The 20,055-nt window shown below is 38.6% G+C and overlaps 1 protein-coding gene across 5 annotated transcripts in view; it reads left to right on the top strand.

Moving 5' to 3' along the window:
- VPS41 (VPS41 subunit of HOPS complex) overlaps positions 1-19,709 on the top strand; it is a 188,316-nt gene extending 168,607 nt beyond the window's left edge. For 4 of the 5 annotated variants that reach the window (XM_054559067.2, XM_063725581.1, XM_054559068.2 and 1 more), the window contains 6 exons: positions 725-865; positions 2,147-2,283; positions 15,521-15,620; positions 15,726-15,770; positions 17,329-17,408; positions 17,983-18,753. In XM_054559067.2, the coding sequence (XP_054415042.1) occupies positions 725-865; positions 2,147-2,283; positions 15,521-15,620; positions 15,726-15,770; positions 17,329-17,408; positions 17,983-18,063 (584 nt within the window). In that variant the 3' untranslated portion in view covers positions 18,064-18,753. 5 annotated transcript variants of the gene reach the window in all.
- Positions 19,710-20,055: the final 346 nt, after the last annotated feature.

Consider the following 20,055-nt stretch of genomic DNA (forward strand, 5'->3'; position numbering starts at 1 on the left):
GCTTTCTTACATGTACTATATTAAAAACTCATGGAAAATTTTAAACTATTAAAATGCCATAGATCAATGAGCAAAGTATGTAAAGACGATTAGCCAATAGAAGGCATGGTTGATAAATACTTTCATCTCATGAGGGTTATTGAAAGGCTTTCCCCTGAACGTGGGAGAGAAGAAAATGAGTTAGCCCTCCGATAATTGAGTTTGCAATTGGCACAAAGTGTATCAGAAAAGCAATATGCGCAGCTACCTCGTGAGGCAGAATGACTTTAGGGCCTTTAAACGTCTTAAGTGTATCTGCATGTGAAGGTATTGACCTCCGGAATATATAAGTCTATCAAAAGTAAGTCAGAGTATGACAGACCGGGCTTCAAATTCACGGTGTACTATTTAGTAGCTGTATGATCTTAGCAAGCTACTAACATTTGTATTTCCTCTTCTACAAAAGAGGAATATTAGTAGAACATGCCTCATAGGGTTGTAGTGATGGTTAAATGATGTCATTTATATGAGGCACTTAAATGAGTACTCAGGCCAGAGTAAATATCCAGTAAATAGGAGATACTTATTTTGCTATGTTATAGACAGTAAATGTTGGTGTCACATGAGAAAATAGCCTTGTCTTAGCTTTCCAACGATGTAAACAAATTAAGAGATATGCAATTTCTTTAAAAAAATTATTAAAATACCTTAAATGAACTCTTTCTCCCGTCTTCACCCCACCTAGGCCGAATGGGTAATAGCCGAAGTGCCCTGAAGATGATTATGGAGGAATTACATGATGTTGATAAAGCAATCGAATTTGCCAAGGAGCAAGATGATGGAGAGCTGTGGGAAGATTTGATTTTATATTCCATTGACAAACCACGTAAGCATAAAAGCCATCTGTGGTTATAACTTTTTTTTCTCTCACTGTAGCCAGTTATGTCTAGATTAAAAACTATCTCAAGATACACTGGGTTAAAAAAATGGCAGCGTACCTGCAATAAAAACAGGCCAGGTGTGTTGTAATGATTTCCAATACTCCTCCTGTGCTGGAAAACCTGGAGCCTCGTCACTTCGCATTACCTGAATGTGATGAAGAACAGGTGGCTACACAGTTTATTAATTGTGTCCCCATGAGGCATATTTTTACCTGCTGCAAGCAAATTGAATAAATGTCATCTGGGTTGTATTGGTGTGTTTTTTTTTTTGTTTTTAGCTTGTATATGGGAGTGTTTATAGTTTAAGTGTGTAGACCTTACCAGTCTTTTTTGGAAACATGTAACTGTTCTGGACATTGATGATATTTGGATGTTTGTGTTGTAGTATTTAGCCTCCTTCCTGCACTATTTTTGTCAGTACAGCACCCAGAGTTTGTATTTGTTGGTCCTCAGCTTGATTATTTGCATTGGGTCTCCCATTTTGGAAAGGAAAAAACAAAAGCAGTCACCTAACAGAAACCCAACTCTTTTGAAAATAACTAGCAGTAGTGATTTGAAATTTCCTCTTTCCTTTTTTTTTTTTTTAAGTTTGGTAGGAAGTCTTTATGTTCATGTAACTACCTTAATCTGAAATTGACTTTAATAACTATCCTCTTGACAGTGTAAGGAATCTCACTTGTAACTAGCAAGATAAAGTAGTGGTTTAAGGATCTCAAGAGGCAAAGTGATGTGGCAGAACATATCATAAACTTGAGGCTGGCCTGAGTGAATTTGGGCACATTACTTATTAGCTGTGTGACCCTGGAAAAATTAAACACCCCATTTCCCTTGTCTGTAAAATGGGGACACAGCATTCCTACCTTGCACAGTATTTGAGGAAAGTGTATATAATACCTGAGCCATAGTCAGTTGTCAGTAAATATTATTTGCACTCATTTGATGCCAAAAACTGTATTTTGAAGTCAAGTAATCATTTGTTCAACTGTTTTAAAACAGTTCTTATTTACTTTCTCCTTCATGTCTTAAGGAGCGTTAGTTCTTGGAAGTTTAGAAGATTAATTCTTAAGAGTTTAGAAATTCAAATGGTTTTAACACTTACTTTGAAGGAAATAATTTTTTCTTTGAGTTACTTTTGGTCTAAAATTGCATTATATGCAAATTATGTGCAAATAAAATTGCATTATAGTGTTGCTTATATGTTCATTGTTTTATGTGGTATTTTGTAGCATTTATTACTGGCTTGTTAAACAACATTGGCACACATGTTGACCCAATTCTACTGATTCACCGTATTAAGGAAGGAATGGAGATCCCCAATTTGAGAGATTCCTTGGTTAAAATTCTGCAAGACTACAATTTGCAAGTAAGTATCCTTTCTTGGACAAATGAGCATCTGAATTAGTTGACTTAGTACTGGATAAATATTTCTAGGGTTTATGTTAGGTATCAGTTAAAAACTTTCGGTTTTATGGTTACATTTTATTTAGGCCCAGATATTTAGAAAACTGTTCAAATAGAGTAATTAGAAACATCACCTTTAAAATTGTGTTGTCCAGTAATACCTTAAAGGCCTTAGGAAGGCTATTTGATTCTTTAGCCATCTCCAATTTTCACTTGTTTTTGAGCAGACATTCTTACATTTGTATGGTTAATATAACATGGAATTGAGGCGAGTATGAAAGCAGTTATAGTGGCCGTTAGATTGGGCCACCCCAACATTTTTACGGAGAATAAGTATTGTATCCATTTGAGGGAATTAACAAAAATGTTTTTCAGTAAGGTAATAATTTTTCTTGAAGCCATTCAGTAATCTGTTGCCTGAAAGCTGTTAAAATATAGGATTTTATTTAACCTTTTGTCTGTTTTCTAGAATAGTGCAACTTTATTATCCTTGTTAAATCAGAATTTGTCATAACAACAGTGGAACTCATTATTTTCATATAAATTATTATACTAATTCCAAAGCATCTTAATCTTTTCCTTAAAAAGACTCTAGCAATTACTGTTTTTCAGGATGCTGGTAGCTTCTATAGAACTTGAATTAAAACATTTCCTTAAAAATTCAGACTGTTGTTCTTCCTCTAATTCACTTGAAAATGAGGTTTTTTTTAATAATGGATGAAATTACTTTCCTAGAAACAATTCTTGCAGGTAAAGCCAAAAGAAAAGGCTGTTAGCTGAGGAGCATTATGATGTGAGATCCGTTGGGCCATGCAGGTTGCAAAGTAGAGGTCTGCCTGCACTCAGGGTAACAGCCTTAGGTAAGAGGCAGGGTGGAAAGGAGAAGATATTGCAGGAACATTGGTGGCATCAAAAACAGATGTAAGAGATGAAAGGGATGGCAGAGCTGCAGGGACAAGAGGTTGTGCCCAGAGAGTGTGATGTCATTAATGTTTCTGAAGTGGAGTCATGGTGTATACATGTTCAGAAAGTGGGATGATGGTAAAGGTCATTTGTGTAGAATTAGTAGAGAAACTGAGGCCACAGCCCTTCAGAGTCATCCTAATGGACATGAAGGCCAGGAGGAAGAAACAAGGTGCCCTAAGCCAGGCTCCAGCTTCTCCACAGGGGACAGTGGTATTAACTGGACAACACAACTTTAAAAGTGAAGAAGTCTAAAGATGGGGGCGGGGGTGTGAGAGATCATGCAGCCTTCACTCAGGAGAGCTTTGTGGGAAATTGGGTTCATGGGAGAGAAATTGGTATGCAGTTAAGCCAAAGAAGTAGATTACCTGTTCCGCAAAAAGCTTTACGATATACAGGCATATATTTCCAGTGGGATTTGGAGGTTTGCAGATGACCCAGGGGAAAGGTTATTGGAAGGAGAATGAGAAAGTCAAGAAGGAAATAAAAATATGGGAATGGGTTAATAGGCAAAGAGAGGTGAGGTGAGGAGCTGGCCTTTTATGCTGCGCTCTAGGAATCCAGAAAGGTAACGTCCCTGCCTGGGGAAGTCACTAATTTTGAAGGTCAGAATTGGGCTTTGGTGAAAGTGTTTTCAGTGTCAGACCTTATAAGCCTCTGAGTGTGAGTGAGCTTGATAATGACCTGTACTTCATTGACCCTTAGCGACCCCAGGCATGCCAGGATATGCTCTAGGTTTCAAATCCACATTTGATGAGAAGTCATTTAGGTGTCTCTGAACAACCCTTCCCTAAGGGAAGTAGTAAATAATTATCCCTCTGCCTTTCAGCTGTAGTGCGAGAAGCTTGCACTAGGTTAAAAGTTGTGCCTTTCTTTTTCGCCAGCCTCCACAATGACTGCAAAACCACATAGTGCATCCCTATGACTAGGTCATTCTTCCAGAGAACCAAGCTCATGGGTACCACTGTGGTCTCAGTGTTCATTCATTCTTAATAAATAAATTTGCATCGTTCTGAGTCAGTTGGAAATAAAAATGAAATTATTATTAGATGCAAAATGAATGCCTAACATAAAAATATCTACTAAAGAAGCTACTAAATGAATATTTTTTCTTAATTAGAGCTTTTCCTTAAGATATGTAAGTATGTAGTTCGATAATGTATTAAGGAGGTTCAGAATTATTTAGCCAGTGGGTCCAAAAAGCTGTGGTTGCCTATGAATCCCCAACCAAGGAGTGGCTTCTCAGAGGGTGAGGGAGAGATGAACAGGGAAGGCAGCAGAGCCTATGGAAACTGCTGCATCTGGAGTCCCCACTGGAGCTCAGGCATCTTGTTGGAGAATGCAGACAGAAAATGCTCTCTGGGGGCAGGTTGTTCAAAGAATTCCAGGCGTTATTTTTCACTCATAGATAAAGAGTTTAAAATATTTTTCTGCTCTTTTTACATAATATATTAATGACCACTTAATGTGTTTCCTTTCTCTAGGCAACCTATTAGGGTTCACTGTAAAAATAAATCTATCCAGAGAGCACTTTGCAATTTCCAGAAGGATTTCACTGCATGTTTTTATTTTATTCTTTTTTTATTTTGTGTTTTATAAAACTATGTTGTTTTTCACATACTCTCACCTAGCAAAGTAAAAAAATTAGCAACCCTATTCAATCTGAAAATTCGGGAGAAATTTTGCATGTTCATCAATTTCCAGGAATCTGGAAGTGACTGTGTGTGTGATGGGGCTGGGTGGGACAGTAACCCCAGGGGCTATCAAGAACCATTCAGTAATGTAGAGATCTATGGTCAGATGTTGGGGAAATGTTCTCACAGGGCTTCTCAGCACCTTTTCTTGCGGGTATGCATTGGGAATCTCTAAAGGGAGATTGACAATAGAGTGTACAGCATTTAAAACTTACTTGGGCACTGCTTTGGGAGATCATTCATTAGCCAGTTGTTAATTGGAAAAGCGGGTTAGAGAATGTTGTGGGAAAAACTTGAAATGAGTAACTCTTCTGCTTTTAGTTTCACGTTTTCTAAAATGTAACAGGTGTCTTCAACCGAAGGTTAGCATCATTAAGTTTGTTAGATGCCTATGACATGACATAGTTTAAGGAAATAGTATAATCAACTACATCAGCAGTGTTTAATTTCTTTAACTTTCTATGTTTTTATACCTGGCTACCTTGTTAGTGTAATCACTGCACAAATTTTAAAAGCTTCATGAAGTCAGTAAGATGCAAGTAGCATGTATTGCACTTCATAAGCTTTAAATGTTCCTAGGCCTGATTTCAAGGACAAATAGCACTTATTTTGATATAACTTCCAAAACAATATGGTATCAATGATACTTCAGTTTTTATGTAAACTGACCAGTTTCCAGTTTATGCTACAAATTTCTAATGTTTTTACATTTTCTATTTTTAAAACATTATAAATTTAGCATTTATTTATTTAGCGTTTGTGTCCATTTTTGTAGTTGGAGACTTTTTTCCCTTGAGAATTTCAGCATCTTTGTTCTTAAACACTTCTTTTGACGGTTTTATTTGACAAACATTTAATCTTCACAACACTTCTGTAGGAAATATCATCTTTGTTTTACAGATGAGAAGATTGTCTCTCAGAAAAGTTAAGTGATTTGCCAGTCTGGGAAGGTGATGAACTTGGTTTGAACACAGATCCTCTGACTAAATCTCATGCCTTTTTTTAATCGATGACTACATTACCTTTTACAGCCACAAGTAATCTCTAAAAAATCTGCTAATTAGAGTGGGGTCTTAGTTTTTTTCATTATGGGTAACACCTCTTGGGAAAAGAAAATAGCAAGCTTGTTTTAACTTGCTTCTAAAGAGGTGTCATGGTGCAGTGGAAATCTCACCAGGCTAAGCCTCCTGAGTCCCTGGTGTGAGTCTAACCCTTAAGTAAAGTCGTAGATGATCCTGAAGAAGTCATCGCACATCTTTGGACCTCTGTTTTCCCCAGAAAAATAAAAGGGAGCAGGGGCTAGATTAAACCTCCATCTTAGATGCTTTAGGGGCTGCAGACATTCTTAAGGCTAACTGGATCTAAGGCATTGGGTACAAAGCTGAATTGCCTTTAGGCCAACGCCTGCCTAGTTAGGTTTCTCTTCATTTCTCTCTGGAGCAGGATGTTCAGCTTTGGGCACTGGTTTGGGTCTCCTGATTACAAAACTTTCAGAGATCACTACAGAAACTTAGCCTTTACAAGATGGACACAACACTCAGGAGTTTCCACTGTGATGGAAACTCCTCTGAACTTGTGTTATTGTGGTGATCGACCCCCATATTTGTATCCTTTTACACGTGGCAGAATCATGCCACGTGGTTCTCCCAGCAGGCCCTTGCCCCTGCTTTGCAGATGAGAAAGTTGAAGCTAGAAGATGTTGCATGATTTGCCCATGTCGTGCAGTAGAGCCAGGATTCCAAGCCTGTGCACTTGGTGCTGCTCTGCCTCCTGCGATTTGGCAGTTTTACGTTTTCTTTTCATGGGTAATGCTTGCCATTACTCTTGCTTTTGATTTATGTTTTATTTTGTCTGTATCTATGACCAAGACTAGGGTTATGAAGTTTTGTTTTTATTTTTTATTTTTACTTTTTTGAGACAGGGTCTTGCTCTGTCGCCAGGCTGGAGTGCAGTGGCGTGATCTCAGCTCACTGCAACCTCCACCTCCCTGGTTCAAACGATTCTCCTGCATCAGCCTCCTGAGTACCTGGGATTACAGACACGTGCCACCATGCCCAGCTAATTTTTGTATTTTTAGTAGAGACAGTTTATCCATGTTGACCAGGATAGTCTTCATCTCCTGACCTCATGATCCGCCTGCCTCGGCCTCCCAAAGTGCTGGCATGACAGGTATGAGCCACCGCGCCTGGTCTGTTTTTATTTTATTTTTTTAAAGATAGATAATTCTCTCTCCAGCTACCAATCTAAGAGAGGCATTGTCCAACTTCCTTTTCCACCAGCTTTCAAAAGTGGTGCGAATGTGAAATCTCTGCATATTGAAAATAAGGTCAACTCACCTGATGAGGGAGGGAAAATTCACCCTGTACTGTTCTTTTTCTTGAGATAGAAGCTTTGTAGATGAGATTTGCCACTCCGTATAATTAGGTTTAACTATTTGTGAATGCTTTTGTTTTTAATCCGTTTATAAGTCAAATATGTGCCAAAACCTTTTGGTGCTCATGCTTTCAGTTTTACAATTATGATTCTCATCCTCCTTTCTATTCTAGCAGTGTCTGTGAAGTTCTATGTGCGTGCCTTGTGGCACTTCATTTATATTATCTCTGGATAAAAAGGGACTATCTACATAGTGCTGTTGTCTGGTCTTCCACATCATATCCTGTGTATCTCTCACTGCTGGGCCCATTTGGTCTCTGGAGATGCATTCGTTGTACTGGCAGTTTATACCAGAGTCACATACAGAATTGGCATGGAAGACAAATAGGCAACTGTTGTCTTTTAAAGAGCAGTGGACATGGTATTTGCAGACGTGGGCTTCTGTTCTGGCTTTGCCATTAACAAGCCTGTTGAGACTTTGGTAAGGCACTTCAGCTTTCTGGAGCTTGGTTTCCCAGTTAGATTAAGCCAGTGTTTATGAAGTCTGGCTGCACACCAGTATCATCTGGATTCTTGTATACGTTACATAGTTTCAGGCACCCAGCCCAGATCTGCTGAATGAGACTCTCTTGGGAAGGACTAGGGAGCATGTCCTTAAACCACCTTGATATTTCTTACACACCTAGTCTGGCACTAGTCTATGTATTGAAATTTGAGAACCTTGAGATTAGATGACCTCTAAAATATCTTTTGTTTCTAAAGTTCTTAACAGAGGCATTTTATAAATATCTCTTTACATATTGAATACAGCTGCATATTTAATGTTAACTTAATATTTTAATGTAAGCCTTAATATTTATTTTGGGATCTAATAAAGCAGCTTAGATTTTTAGGTATAATTGGGGTTTATTTTTCATGGTTTTTTCTTTTGCCTCAAAAATGACATTTATTTAAAGAAAAAAAATGACAAATTGTCCATCCCTTGACTCCCTTCCCTCCCCTGCCCTGTTCCTCCCAACTGCCACTTGGATTGAACCTTGGCTGGGGCTAGGTAGCAGGACAGCCCCTCTCAGATGAAGTCAGCAACACTGATGGGTGTCTTCTTAACAGAGGGGCTGTCAGAGGCCTTAATGTCTCACGGAATAGTTGTTTTCAAAATGCCATATACTTGATGACTTACAAACACATTTATTGAAATATATGAGTACCTCCTGTGTCAGACAGTATGTTATGTGCTAACAGGGCCTCCACATGTGGTCTCATAGACCTGGGGATGAGCGAGACGCAGCCCTTTGTTCATGCATCTCGTGATCTGAATTGACGTTTCTGGGAGAAGTAAAATGCCTTAACACTTCCATTTTGTTAAACTACGCACACCATACACACAGACACACACATATACACATATATACATGTACACACACAGAGACACACACATGTACACACACATACCTCATCCAAACTGGTAAACTGATTTCAGACATCTCTATGCCTTCCAAAGTTATTTTCCCAAGTTTGCATTTGCTGCAGTCTGCATAGTCCTTTATTTCCCATATCTCTACTTTGCAATCCAAATGGAATAAGAGGAAATAATGGCTTCTTTCTTACTAACCTTTTTTGGGCCTACATGGGTTTCTTTTTGACTCTCAGTATATAAGCTCCTAATTTTCTTCTCAGAGAGAGTTTTTGAATTTATATGTTCATGAAATAAACTTTTAAGACCACATGAGATTTGTTGTTTTCCTTTTGAAATTATTTCAGTTTTGCCTTATCACAGCTTTTAGGTGACATAGGTGGCCTGTGACAACCAGCTGTAGCTTTTACAATTAATTTGATACATCCATACTTCGTGCTATTAGAAATTTAAATACAATTGTGTTTATAAGATTGTTTCTGAACTCCAACATAAGACCTTAGGATCTCTTTCCCTTCATATTTCTCTGCAGTTCATCATTTTTATAAGAATCCCAGCCAAAAGCAAAGCTTTTTCAAGAAGAATTCAAGTCCCATAGCATTGTGACCTAAAGGAAGGATTAGAAGTGAGGGGAAAAGTTTCTCAGTCTAACCCTGTGTCATATTAGGGGCTTTTAAAACCAGGTAGCTGTCTGTCATTTGCAATTCTAATAATAAGCATTGCAGTATGAACAAGGCAATGTCAGCAAAATGTTTAGTGTTCGAAGAATCTTTTAAAATAAAAATTTCAGAAACTTGTCAACTTTTGATGGCATTTTTCCCATGGCCGCTGTTTCTAATGAACCATAATAACTTTGCTGATAGACGGTTCTTTTATTGCTTTATAAAATCTCTATGGGTCTGGTGTTTTGCTTTTGGTTGGGATTATTATCAATGATGATGAACTGCAGAGAAATAAGGAGAAAAGGGGAAGATAAGGCAAATCTAAGTTCTCATGTTGGTTTTCAACAGTCGTATTGTAAATTCATTCTTATTTAAATTTACAGTAGCACAAAATATAATATGTAACAGATTGTTTATAGAAGCCATAGCTGGTTGACTTCAAAATGATGAAAAGGAAAGAGTAAAGGTCACGTTGATAAAATATGTAATTTAGAAAAACTTAGAACTGTGGAAGGAAACAAAGTAATATCAAGAAAACAAGAATCCTGGAGTAGGATGTAAGAAGAAATTGACCGCTAGATTTGAATAGTCTTGGAAAAATATAGGAAAGTCCTGTAAGGAAAATAAATCTCTGAAAGATAATATTGTACTTTCTAAGCTATGCCTACAAGTATTTTTTGAGATGAAAATTAATACCATTGTGAAGTTGAGGAAAGAAAAGACTGGTTTATCCTCAGTGAAATTCTTTTTGTTTTGTTTTGAGACAGGGCCTTACTTTGTTGCCCAGGCTGGAGCATGGCAGTGGTGCAGTCACAGCTCACTGTAGCCTTGACCTCCCGGGCTCAAGCAATCCTTTCACTTCAGCCTTTGGAGTAGTTGGAACTACAGGCATGTGCCACTATGCCTGGCTAATTTTTTTTATTTTAATTCTTTGTTGAGACAGGGTCTCACTATGTTGCCCAGGCTGGTCTTGAACTCCTGGGCTCAAGAGATCCTCCTATCACAGCCTCTCAAAGTGCTGGGATTATAAGTGTGAGCTACCACAACCATCCGATTGTCAGTGATACTCTAATAAGAGACATAGGTTACAAAGCAAAGGTTAATAATGGTGCTGTTTAATTTACCAAGTAGAGATATTTCATAGAGAAGATGTTTCAAACTAGTTTTAAGTTCTGAAAGTGATATCAGGGGCTGTCCAACACAGAGAATAAGAAACCAGGGTAAAACAGGAGGAAACAGGTGAGAAAGTTTTTAGTGGGTTAAAAATGATTGATCTTTGAAAGGCCAGTTAGACATACTTTGGAAAACAAAAACTACTTTTGGTGTGAAGGAGGACATAATCTTCAAAACTGCATGCTTATAAGCTTCTGTAGTCTATAAACATTCAGGAAACATCACAAAATGTATTTGCAAATTCCATAAAGTTTGAGAAAAAGGCACGGGGAAACAACCAGCATAACCGTAAAAAACAAAGTCCTTGCAGACTAAGTTTTTTAACACCTGAAGTAAACAAAGAATACGAGTTTATATCAATATCTTTGAAAACTCAGAAGAACTGTACAATTTTCTAGGAAAATAATAAGTTGTAAAAGTTTACTCAAGCAAATAGAATAGACCTATAATCATTAACTAAATTAAATTAGTAGTCAAAATGTATAGCTACAATAAAGGCACTTATTCCATAGACAGTTTTAGAAACAAGTTTTATCCTTTTAAAAAATAGGTGGCTGGATATGGTGGTTCATGCCTGTAATCTCGTCACTTTGGGAGGCTGAGGTGAGCGGATGGCTTGAGCTCAGGAGTTTGAGATAAGCCTGAGCAACATGGTGAAACCCTGTCTCTACTAAAAATACATAAATTAGCTGGGCGTGATGGCTAACACCTGTGGTCCCAGCTACATGGGAGGCTGAGGCAGGAGGATCACTTAAGTGCAGGAGGTCAAGGCTGCAGTGAGTTCTGATCATGCTACTGTACTCCAGCCTGGGTGGCAGAGCAAGACCTTGTCAAAAAAAATTAATTAAAAATAATAAAACTAATAAAAAGCAGCCTCTGTTTTACATTTACTTTTCCAGATAATTGAATGGAAAAGTTCCTCAGTTCCTTATGGAATGCTAGTGTAACCCTAATACCAGCATTACATGAGGGCAGTATGAAAAAATTATAGCCCTATCTTTTTTTTTTAAACACAAATGCAAAAATAATACATAAATCAATAGCAAATTGAACTTGACCATTTATTCAATTGTTAAAAGTACATCCATATCATAAATGTCATTAGTTCTCCCTAAAATAATCATCTGTATGTTCAATAAAATTTTAATCAAAATCTCCAAAGAATTTTTCATGGAAATTAATAAACTGGTCCTAACATTTGCATAAAAATTAAGAGTAAGATTATTATTCAAGAGGGAAGATATTTTTATTAGATATCCAACTTAATATGTGGGAGTATAAAATGGTATATAACCACTTTGGAAAACTGTTTGTCATTTACTTGAAAAATTAAACATAGACCTACTCCATGACCCAGGAATTTCACTCCTAGGTATTTACTCAAGAGATGAAAATCAGTTCCATAAAAAGATCTGTACAAGAATGTCCTTTGGATTTCCTTAGTAGCCCTAAACTGGACATAACCTCAGCATGCATTAACAGGAGAGTGTACCTCAGGGTTGTTGCCTCTTGGTGACAAAGTAGATGCTGTATCACTAGGCTTTACATCCACACTTCATATGGCACATGCAGGAAGCAAGGGGTTTTTTCCTAATGAGGCTTTGCTTTTTGATTTGAAAGGGCTGCTTTCCCAGGCTTCTTGTTTATCTTGTTGACCAGATCTGTGTTACATGAGCCTCAGCCAGCTGTGTATTTCAGTTGGACACACACTAAACGAAGTTGGAGTTGTGTTTGAAAAGAAGGAACAGGAATGGTAGAGGGCAAGAAGGTGTCAGCTGTGTCTGTAATACTTTATTTTCTGGAATGAGATCTGAAGCACATGGGAAAATATTAACAGATTGTTAAATCTAGGTGGTAGGGACTGGGTCTTTTTTTCTTTTCAGTTTTTTTTAATATTTCATATTTTAAAAAGAAAAATAGCACAAAGTAATGAAAGATAGTGCTCAGAGCAAGAGCAGCAGTGATCAGTGCCATTCTGGTCATTGAAACCTGAATAACAGAAGAGAGTGCATGTGCCCTAAGTATGTAAAGGACATCACATTTGCAAGTTAGAAGGGAGATGGGGAAGGTGATGATAGTCTGTGGTTGGGAAGATAGGCTGGGTAAGATGACCTTGAAACATGTCAGTCATCCAAAATCGTGAGTGTGAAGGTCAAAAAGGGGTGAGGATGACCTGCTTACGCCAACTGCTGTGGCATCTGACTTTTGGCCATCAGTGTCTTTATAAAAAAGACACTCATGGGAAATTCCAAATATGAATTTTTGAGGGTGAAATTAATGTGAACAACAGCACATTTTTCATGAGTCATTGATGGAGTTGCTACTGGGAATCCATAGTCAACATAATGCCTTGTCATACGTCTGATGTTGAAAGCAATACCTGTAGATTGTAGTACATTATAATCTTGTACTGTCTTCCTTCACTTATCACCTTTAATTGCCTACAAATTATTACAGATGTTATAGAATAAATGATTACATTCTGTAGAGGATAGTCTCATATTTTGAAATACCTGCCCGGGATCATATAAATGAAACTTAAAATGTTTTCCTGTTTTTCTGATTTGGAGCCTTGAATTTTGACCAAATGAAGTAGGAAATAGCAGTAAGCTGTATTTGTGTACTTTCCCCTCTCCTGGCTATTTGCCTCTGAATAATGAATTTTCCTAGAAAATGCTTTCTGCAGGCAGACAGATTGTACCTGTTTAGAAAAATGTAATCCTGCTGAGGATATGGTTCCGTCCTGGTTTGCATATCTTGCTGTTTTCTTTTTAGCTTGTAGACACAGTGGCCTCTGTCTAGACTGCTGGCCCTGCCTTTCTCTTATATAATTCATGCCATAGGCCTGGAGCACCCACGAGAGTCAGAGCCATTTTTTTTTAATTGTTTTATCTGAGATGTTGTGGTTGAAACCATTACTCTTAAGTTTTTTATTTTTGTCTTGGAGGCTAAGCAGCTTTATATGTTTGCTTTTAAATTTACTTAAAGTTTCCTGACATCAATATTTCTTAGCTATCTTTCTTACTGTATTTGTTGTTTTTCTCTTCTACCTGTATGTTTTAATGCAGTCTGTTAAAATTTTAATGTATTTTTTTAAAAATCCAAAAAAATTGATTCCTGATAGAATTTTAAAGAATAAAACTTCATAGGCAGTTTCTCAATTAATGTAGGAATACTAAAATCATGTAATTTCCTGTTCATCAATACTAGAAATGGCAGGCATAGAACTTTAATCTAGACATTAGTTTTGTTTTCCTGAATATTAATTTGTCTTTGTATAATTAGGGGAAAAAGGCTTTTGGCTGGATTCACCCAAAGCCGGTGCTCTTTGGGATTTTCAGAGGAACACGTGGACCACTGAGGATAGAGGGCCGCGGTTGGCTGCTCCCTTACTTTTCTTCCCCAGTGGCATGAATTTAAAACTTATGAAAGCAAAATGCCCATCTAGCTTGTCGAGTCGAGAGTGACTTCAATATGAAGAAAGCCAAAGTGCCACCTCTAAACAGTAGCACTTGCCCCTGAAAGACACATGCTTCTCAGCCTCAGAGCTGGGCTGCGGTGAGACAGCACTATCTGTTACGTGAATTTCTATGATGTGACATGTGTAACTGCACATAACTACATATGATAAGACACATAGGACCCGAAGGGAGAAGCCACAGGCACAGCCCCAGAGCATCTCTGTCCTTCAGGCCTTGAGTTTCTCCCTCTGAAAAAGCAGCAACAAGTTCTGGTTAAATAATAATAATAATAATAATAAATAAAATGACATCTGGCTTATGCGCACCTCCTGGAGCCTCTCAGTTTCCTACCAATACCTAAGAAAACCCAGCAAAGGGTGGAAGCTCACACTGTGCTCCACAGAATGGGCATGAAAGGTAAAATGTCACCTGTCCCTGCTGTGTCCCCACCTAAAAGCAGGGGAGGATCTTGGATCCCATCGTGCCTCCAGTTCTGAAATACAACATTGGTACCAGCCAGAAATGGGCATCATCCTCCACTGTGTGCTTCTGACTTCTGAGGCTGCCAAAGCATTGTGATGTCTCTTGTCATTCTCCAGGCAGGAAGGGAGGAAATAGTAAAAAGCCTACAGGGGGATAAGAAAAATGTGTAAAGAAACAAAAGCTGTAATGCTGGGATGAAGAATAAAGAAAAGGACTCTTATGACAAAATATTTGTATTCATGGTCATTTTTCAATTGTCACCCCTCCCAGGAGTCACCAAATTTGAAGGTTATTATAGTCAGTTAATATCACACACACACACACACACACACACACACACACACACACACACACACCCCACATTCATAGCACTATGCTGAATGGTTTGGATTGGATTTGGAAAGAAAAAGATAGATTGCAGTCTGGAGGGGATTTAAGACAGAGATTATATCTGTTTAGTTTATTATCTATACCCGGTACCCTGTACGTGATAGGGACCCAGTACTTATTTGTGCAGTAAATAGATTAACTTATGAAATAAATTGATAATTTTGGAATAACAGGTTTTCATTCTGGGTAAAGATCTGAAGAATGGAATGAGCACATGATGTAGGAGCCAGTCTGCCCAAGAGAATCTGTATAAGGAAGCCCTCTAAAATAACAATAGGATTAGTTAATATAGGGCCTTCTTTGCCAGACTTTGGAATTGATGTTTGATTATACAAATGCTACAGGAGCCAGTGTATGGTTGGAAGAAATGATGAAATGATACACAGAGTAATGAGTGGATCCTGGCTGGCCAGGTCAGCCTGGCAGTGGTTTGGCAGGAAGAGGGTACTGAGGGCAAGAGAATCAGTGAGTGCCCCTTTTGAGTATTTCAAGCGTGCCAGCTTTTGGAATCCCCAGTACAGTGTCCCTTCACCCCTCAGATTTGAGTCTATTTAAGATGGCTTTTCTTTTAAAATGTATGCATTAGATTCTGCTTCGTGAAGGCTGCAAGAAGATTCTCGTAGCTGACTCTTTGTCCTTACTGAAGAAAATGCACCGAACTCAAATGAAAGGTGTTCTTGTTGATGGTGGGTAAAATTGAAATAATCATATGGAACCATGTGCCCTGCTTTCAGAAACGGCCAAACAGGTATAAACAGGACATAATCCAAAGTGTGTGTGTTTTCTTACAGAGGAGAACATCTGTGAGTCGTGCCTTTCCCCTATTCTTCCATCAGGTAAGAAAGTTTTCCCCCAAAAAATCCCAAATATGTATTTTAATGATGAGTGGAATCAAAATTTTGGAATTAGCCAATTACCGTTTATAAAAGTATATAACTTTCAGAATAACCCAGTGGAGAGAAGTGTTGTGTCTTGCATCCCACTCAGTGGAATGCTGGTGCTGCCATTGCTTAGAACTGAGGTTCTCAAGCTCTAGGGTGAGTCATCTTCACCTGACAGGCTTGTTGGAACCCAGATCGCTGGCCCAGTCAGACTCCCTAGAGTCTCTGGTCCCAAACTTCCAGGGCAGGAACTGAGAATGTATATTTCTAACAAGTTCCCAGGTAATGTTGATGCCACTGGTTCAGGGGCCCTTCTTTTAGAACTGCTAGTCTAGGATAAAAACAAAATGAAAACTAACCATCAGCATTTAAATTTCAAGGTAGAAGAACCATATACATGTCTGGGAAAAAAAAATGTATAGGTAGCATTCCCTTTTCTTTAATCTTTTTCTCTGATATATGGTTCCACATGCCCAAGTCATCTCACATTTCAGTGGAAACATACATAATACCTGCCATCTAATTGGAACTGTGAGTCTTTAAAAGACATAAGCATTTGTTTATTTCTAGTTCTTGGCAGATATATATATGTCTTCATCTGTAATGAAAAGCACCTTCTTAAGGTTCATTATGACATAAGAAATTTGCATAATTCAAAAGCAGAAACTAACAAAGCATCATTGTTAGGATGCTAACAAATGCTTTTCAAATATAAGTTCAGCATAACAAAGTACTAAAAGACCTAGCTGATCTCATGTTTACTTAGCATTAAAGGATTATTTCATGGGGCAGTGCATGAGAAGTTGTTCTACTTAGGTTCTTTTCTAGAGGAAATAGCTTTGGATGTTTAAGTGCTTCTGTTGAAAACTGCAGTGGGCTCAGGTGAAGAAGTGAGCTTCCGTAGCATTTCAGACAGTGTTGCAGCAAAAAGGAACCACATACATTCCCACTCTACAGTTAAATTTAATTCCAAATTTAATCTGCTGATGATACTAAATCTTACCAAAAATAAGCTGGCCACACAGAGCAGGAACAGATGAGGGGATCTGCCCAAGCACAAGTGCAGTAACATGCAAGGTCACCACAGCCTGGGCTTGTAACCCAGGTCCGCCTCTGAAGTCAGTGTGTGGTCTTGGCAAAGGTAGCAGGTGGACTGGGAAAGCACTTTTATGAAGCCACAGACTCGACTTCAGCTGTGGTGTATAATGATTATAGGGGTTAGGGGCGCATCAGCACATACACATGCTGGTTTTCCTACAGTTGTCCTCAATGTAGTCTTGGTAACTGACACAGAAGCTAAGCAAGTAACCTGTGAATCGCATAGCAACATGATTATAATACCTGTTTTGTGTCTGATCATACCACCACTCAGGAATGCTTTTGTAAATAAGCCATTCTCTAAGGCAGCTTATTGCTGAAAATTAAACTGCAACTGGACTTTCAGTCGGGATTGGTTTAAAATGATCTTGCTTGTTGCATTAAGTTCTCCTCCTTTCTCTGCCCTCCTCGCCAGATGCAGCTAAGCCCTTCAGCGTGGTGGTCTTCCATTGCCGGCACATGTTCCACAAGGAGTGCCTGCCCATGCCCAGCATGGTGAGTTGGCAGCTTGGCACCTATCAACTAGAGGGAAATTAACACACCTAGAAGAATGTGCTTTAAACTGTAACCCGTCATCCTTATGGCTGTATGGGTTAAAAAAATTATAATGTGGATTTATATCACATAAAAATTAATCTAGTTTTCAAATGTAAAAATATTTAGAAATGTTTTATGTACTATAGTAAACATAAAAGCATACCCATTTGAAGGAATTCATTCAGGCCCAGTTGACAGCTGTCGTGCTGTAGAGATGAGCAACAACAGTAGAGAGCCATTGTGTATCTTATGTGTTTCTCAGCCTGATTTGTGTTCCATGATGCTATCATTTTTTTAGTGTCATATTCCCCCAGGTCACATTAGATGTATTCTGCTGTTGGGTGTCCTGTGAGTCACAGAGTAACAGCTGATCTAGACTAAATCCTATGTTAACCAGAAATAAACTCCAGAAAAAGGAGTGACATCCTATTACTTCCTCTCCACCCCCTGACTAATGCTACCTTAGTGTTTCTGAATATGAGAGTAGAAAAAGATCATTTTTTAAATCTGTGTTTTTAAATTGCATTTTTAGAACTCTGCTGCACAGTTCTGCAACATCTGCAGTGCTAAGAACCGTGGACCAGGAAGTGCAATTTTGGAGATGAAAAAATAGCTCATTTCTCCTTGTCAGTCTCCTCGTCACCACTCTTTTTGAGACTGTTTTCGTAACAACAAAAGCATTTGTTGACACTCGTGCTGTTAAGAGATTTGTTTATGTTTATATTATGCTCAAAGACAGTTTCTTCATCTATTCCTGTACTAATGGTTTCTCTTTGCAGTTGACAGAGAATTTGGGGCTCTCTTCACGCCTTGAAATTTTGGGGTCCATAGTCAATATTTTGTTATTTATTTGTTTGGCTCATTCTTTATATAGTAATGGAAACATAAGTCTAGGAGTTAGAAATGAATTTTTTAGACCTTAGTAAAACCATTTAACCATAAAATGGACAACTGAGAATTCTCCCAGCTGCCTGAAAGCGTCACCAACTGTGGTTATCCTGCAAGCTGCTACCTGCAACTTGGACCTTGTTTCCATGTGTTCTGCTGGCTACCATTCTTGCATTCTGGGTTTGGCTTTTTTCTGTGTCATCAACTATGGTTAGCCTCTAAATAGGCATTTAATGAAACATTGTACAAATTGTCAGTCATTTGGTGACATCTGGGAATAACATTAGCAGGCTGATGTCCTGCACCATTATGTTTACTAATCACATGTTCTGTGTGCTGTGACGACTGTCAGAGTATCTGGCCATGGCGGACACTCAGCATTTGTTGATTGAATAAATGTTAGCTCTTCTCATTGTGAAGGACTCACTTTTACTGGGATAAACAAATGCAGTTAAGAATTCTGGCACCCTTGTAAAGAAGAAAAGAGCTCAACACCTTCGAGTCTGAGAGCTTGTGGCTAGGGTTTGCCAGGAGGGAGGAAACCAGTGACCCTGAAAACTGAGGGTGTCTCAGGAGCAGTGGGACCACCTGATGCTGAAGGACGGACTAATGATGTTTCCTCTTGCCTTCTCTGGTGCCTCCATTGCCCTTATGGAACAGAGCATATCATAGAGGGAGAAAAGTCAAACTTGTAATTGTGTCTTACAGTTATTGGCTTCATCTTCCTTGGGATATATGGTCATCCTCTAATGAATGTAAAAGTGCATAAAAGACATCCTTATTGTTCCTGGTCTCTTAGTCTCATAAATGGGAAAAAATACAGCTTTCTGCTTCTTTCTTTTTGGGGAAAGGACAGGGTGCTAGTGAGTACTGATAGCATGCCAGCTACCAAAGTCACCCAGCCATTCCCATGAGCAGCAGTTCATTTAATTGTCACAGCGTCGCCAGGAAGAAGATCTGATACACCTTGGTTTACAGATGAAGAAAGCAAAATGTAGAGATGTTGTTGAGATCACAGAGGTGACTGCCTAACTTCAGAGCAGGGCTCCTGATCCCTTTAAGAAATTGTAGGGCCAGCTGGGCATGGTGGCTCACGCCTGTAATCCCAGGACTTTGGGAGGCCTTGGCAGGTGGATCACCTGAGGTCGGGAGTTCAAGACCAGCCTGACCAACGTGGAGAAACCCCATCTCTACTAAAAACACAAATTAGCCAGGCATGGTGGTACATACCTGTAATCCCAGCTACTCGGGAGGCTGAGGCAGGAGAATCGCTTGAACCCAGGAGACGTAGGTTGTGGTGAGCTGAGATCGCACCATTGCACTCCAGCCTGGGCAACAAGAGCAAAACTCCATCACAAAAAAAAAAAAAAAAAAAAAAAAAAAAAAAGGAAAAGAAAAGAAATCATAGGGCCAAGTTCAAAGGAAATGCACAGAACATATCTTCACATTAGAGTTAAGAATTCTCTAGCAAACAACAGATTTTTTGTTGTTGTTAGTCACAAATACTTAGAACTGGAAGGCTCTTTGTTATATTGAATGTACCCCTCAGCCTTCTCAGCATTTCCTTATCCCAAGACTAGTGTGCTTTCTGCTACACTGCTAGTTTTCAGTTTTGAGTTTTGTTCTTACCCAATTGTTTTTTGTTTTCAACATTACCAATTTAAAGATTCAGTTTATTACATTTACATTAATCCCCTCTTATGATTTGAGCAAGCTC

The sequence above is a fragment of the Pongo abelii genome, chromosome 6, assembly GCF_028885655.2.
Source record: "Pongo abelii isolate AG06213 chromosome 6, NHGRI_mPonAbe1-v2.0_pri, whole genome shotgun sequence".
In the NCBI taxonomy this organism is placed as follows: Eukaryota; Metazoa; Chordata; class Mammalia; order Primates; family Hominidae; genus Pongo; species Pongo abelii.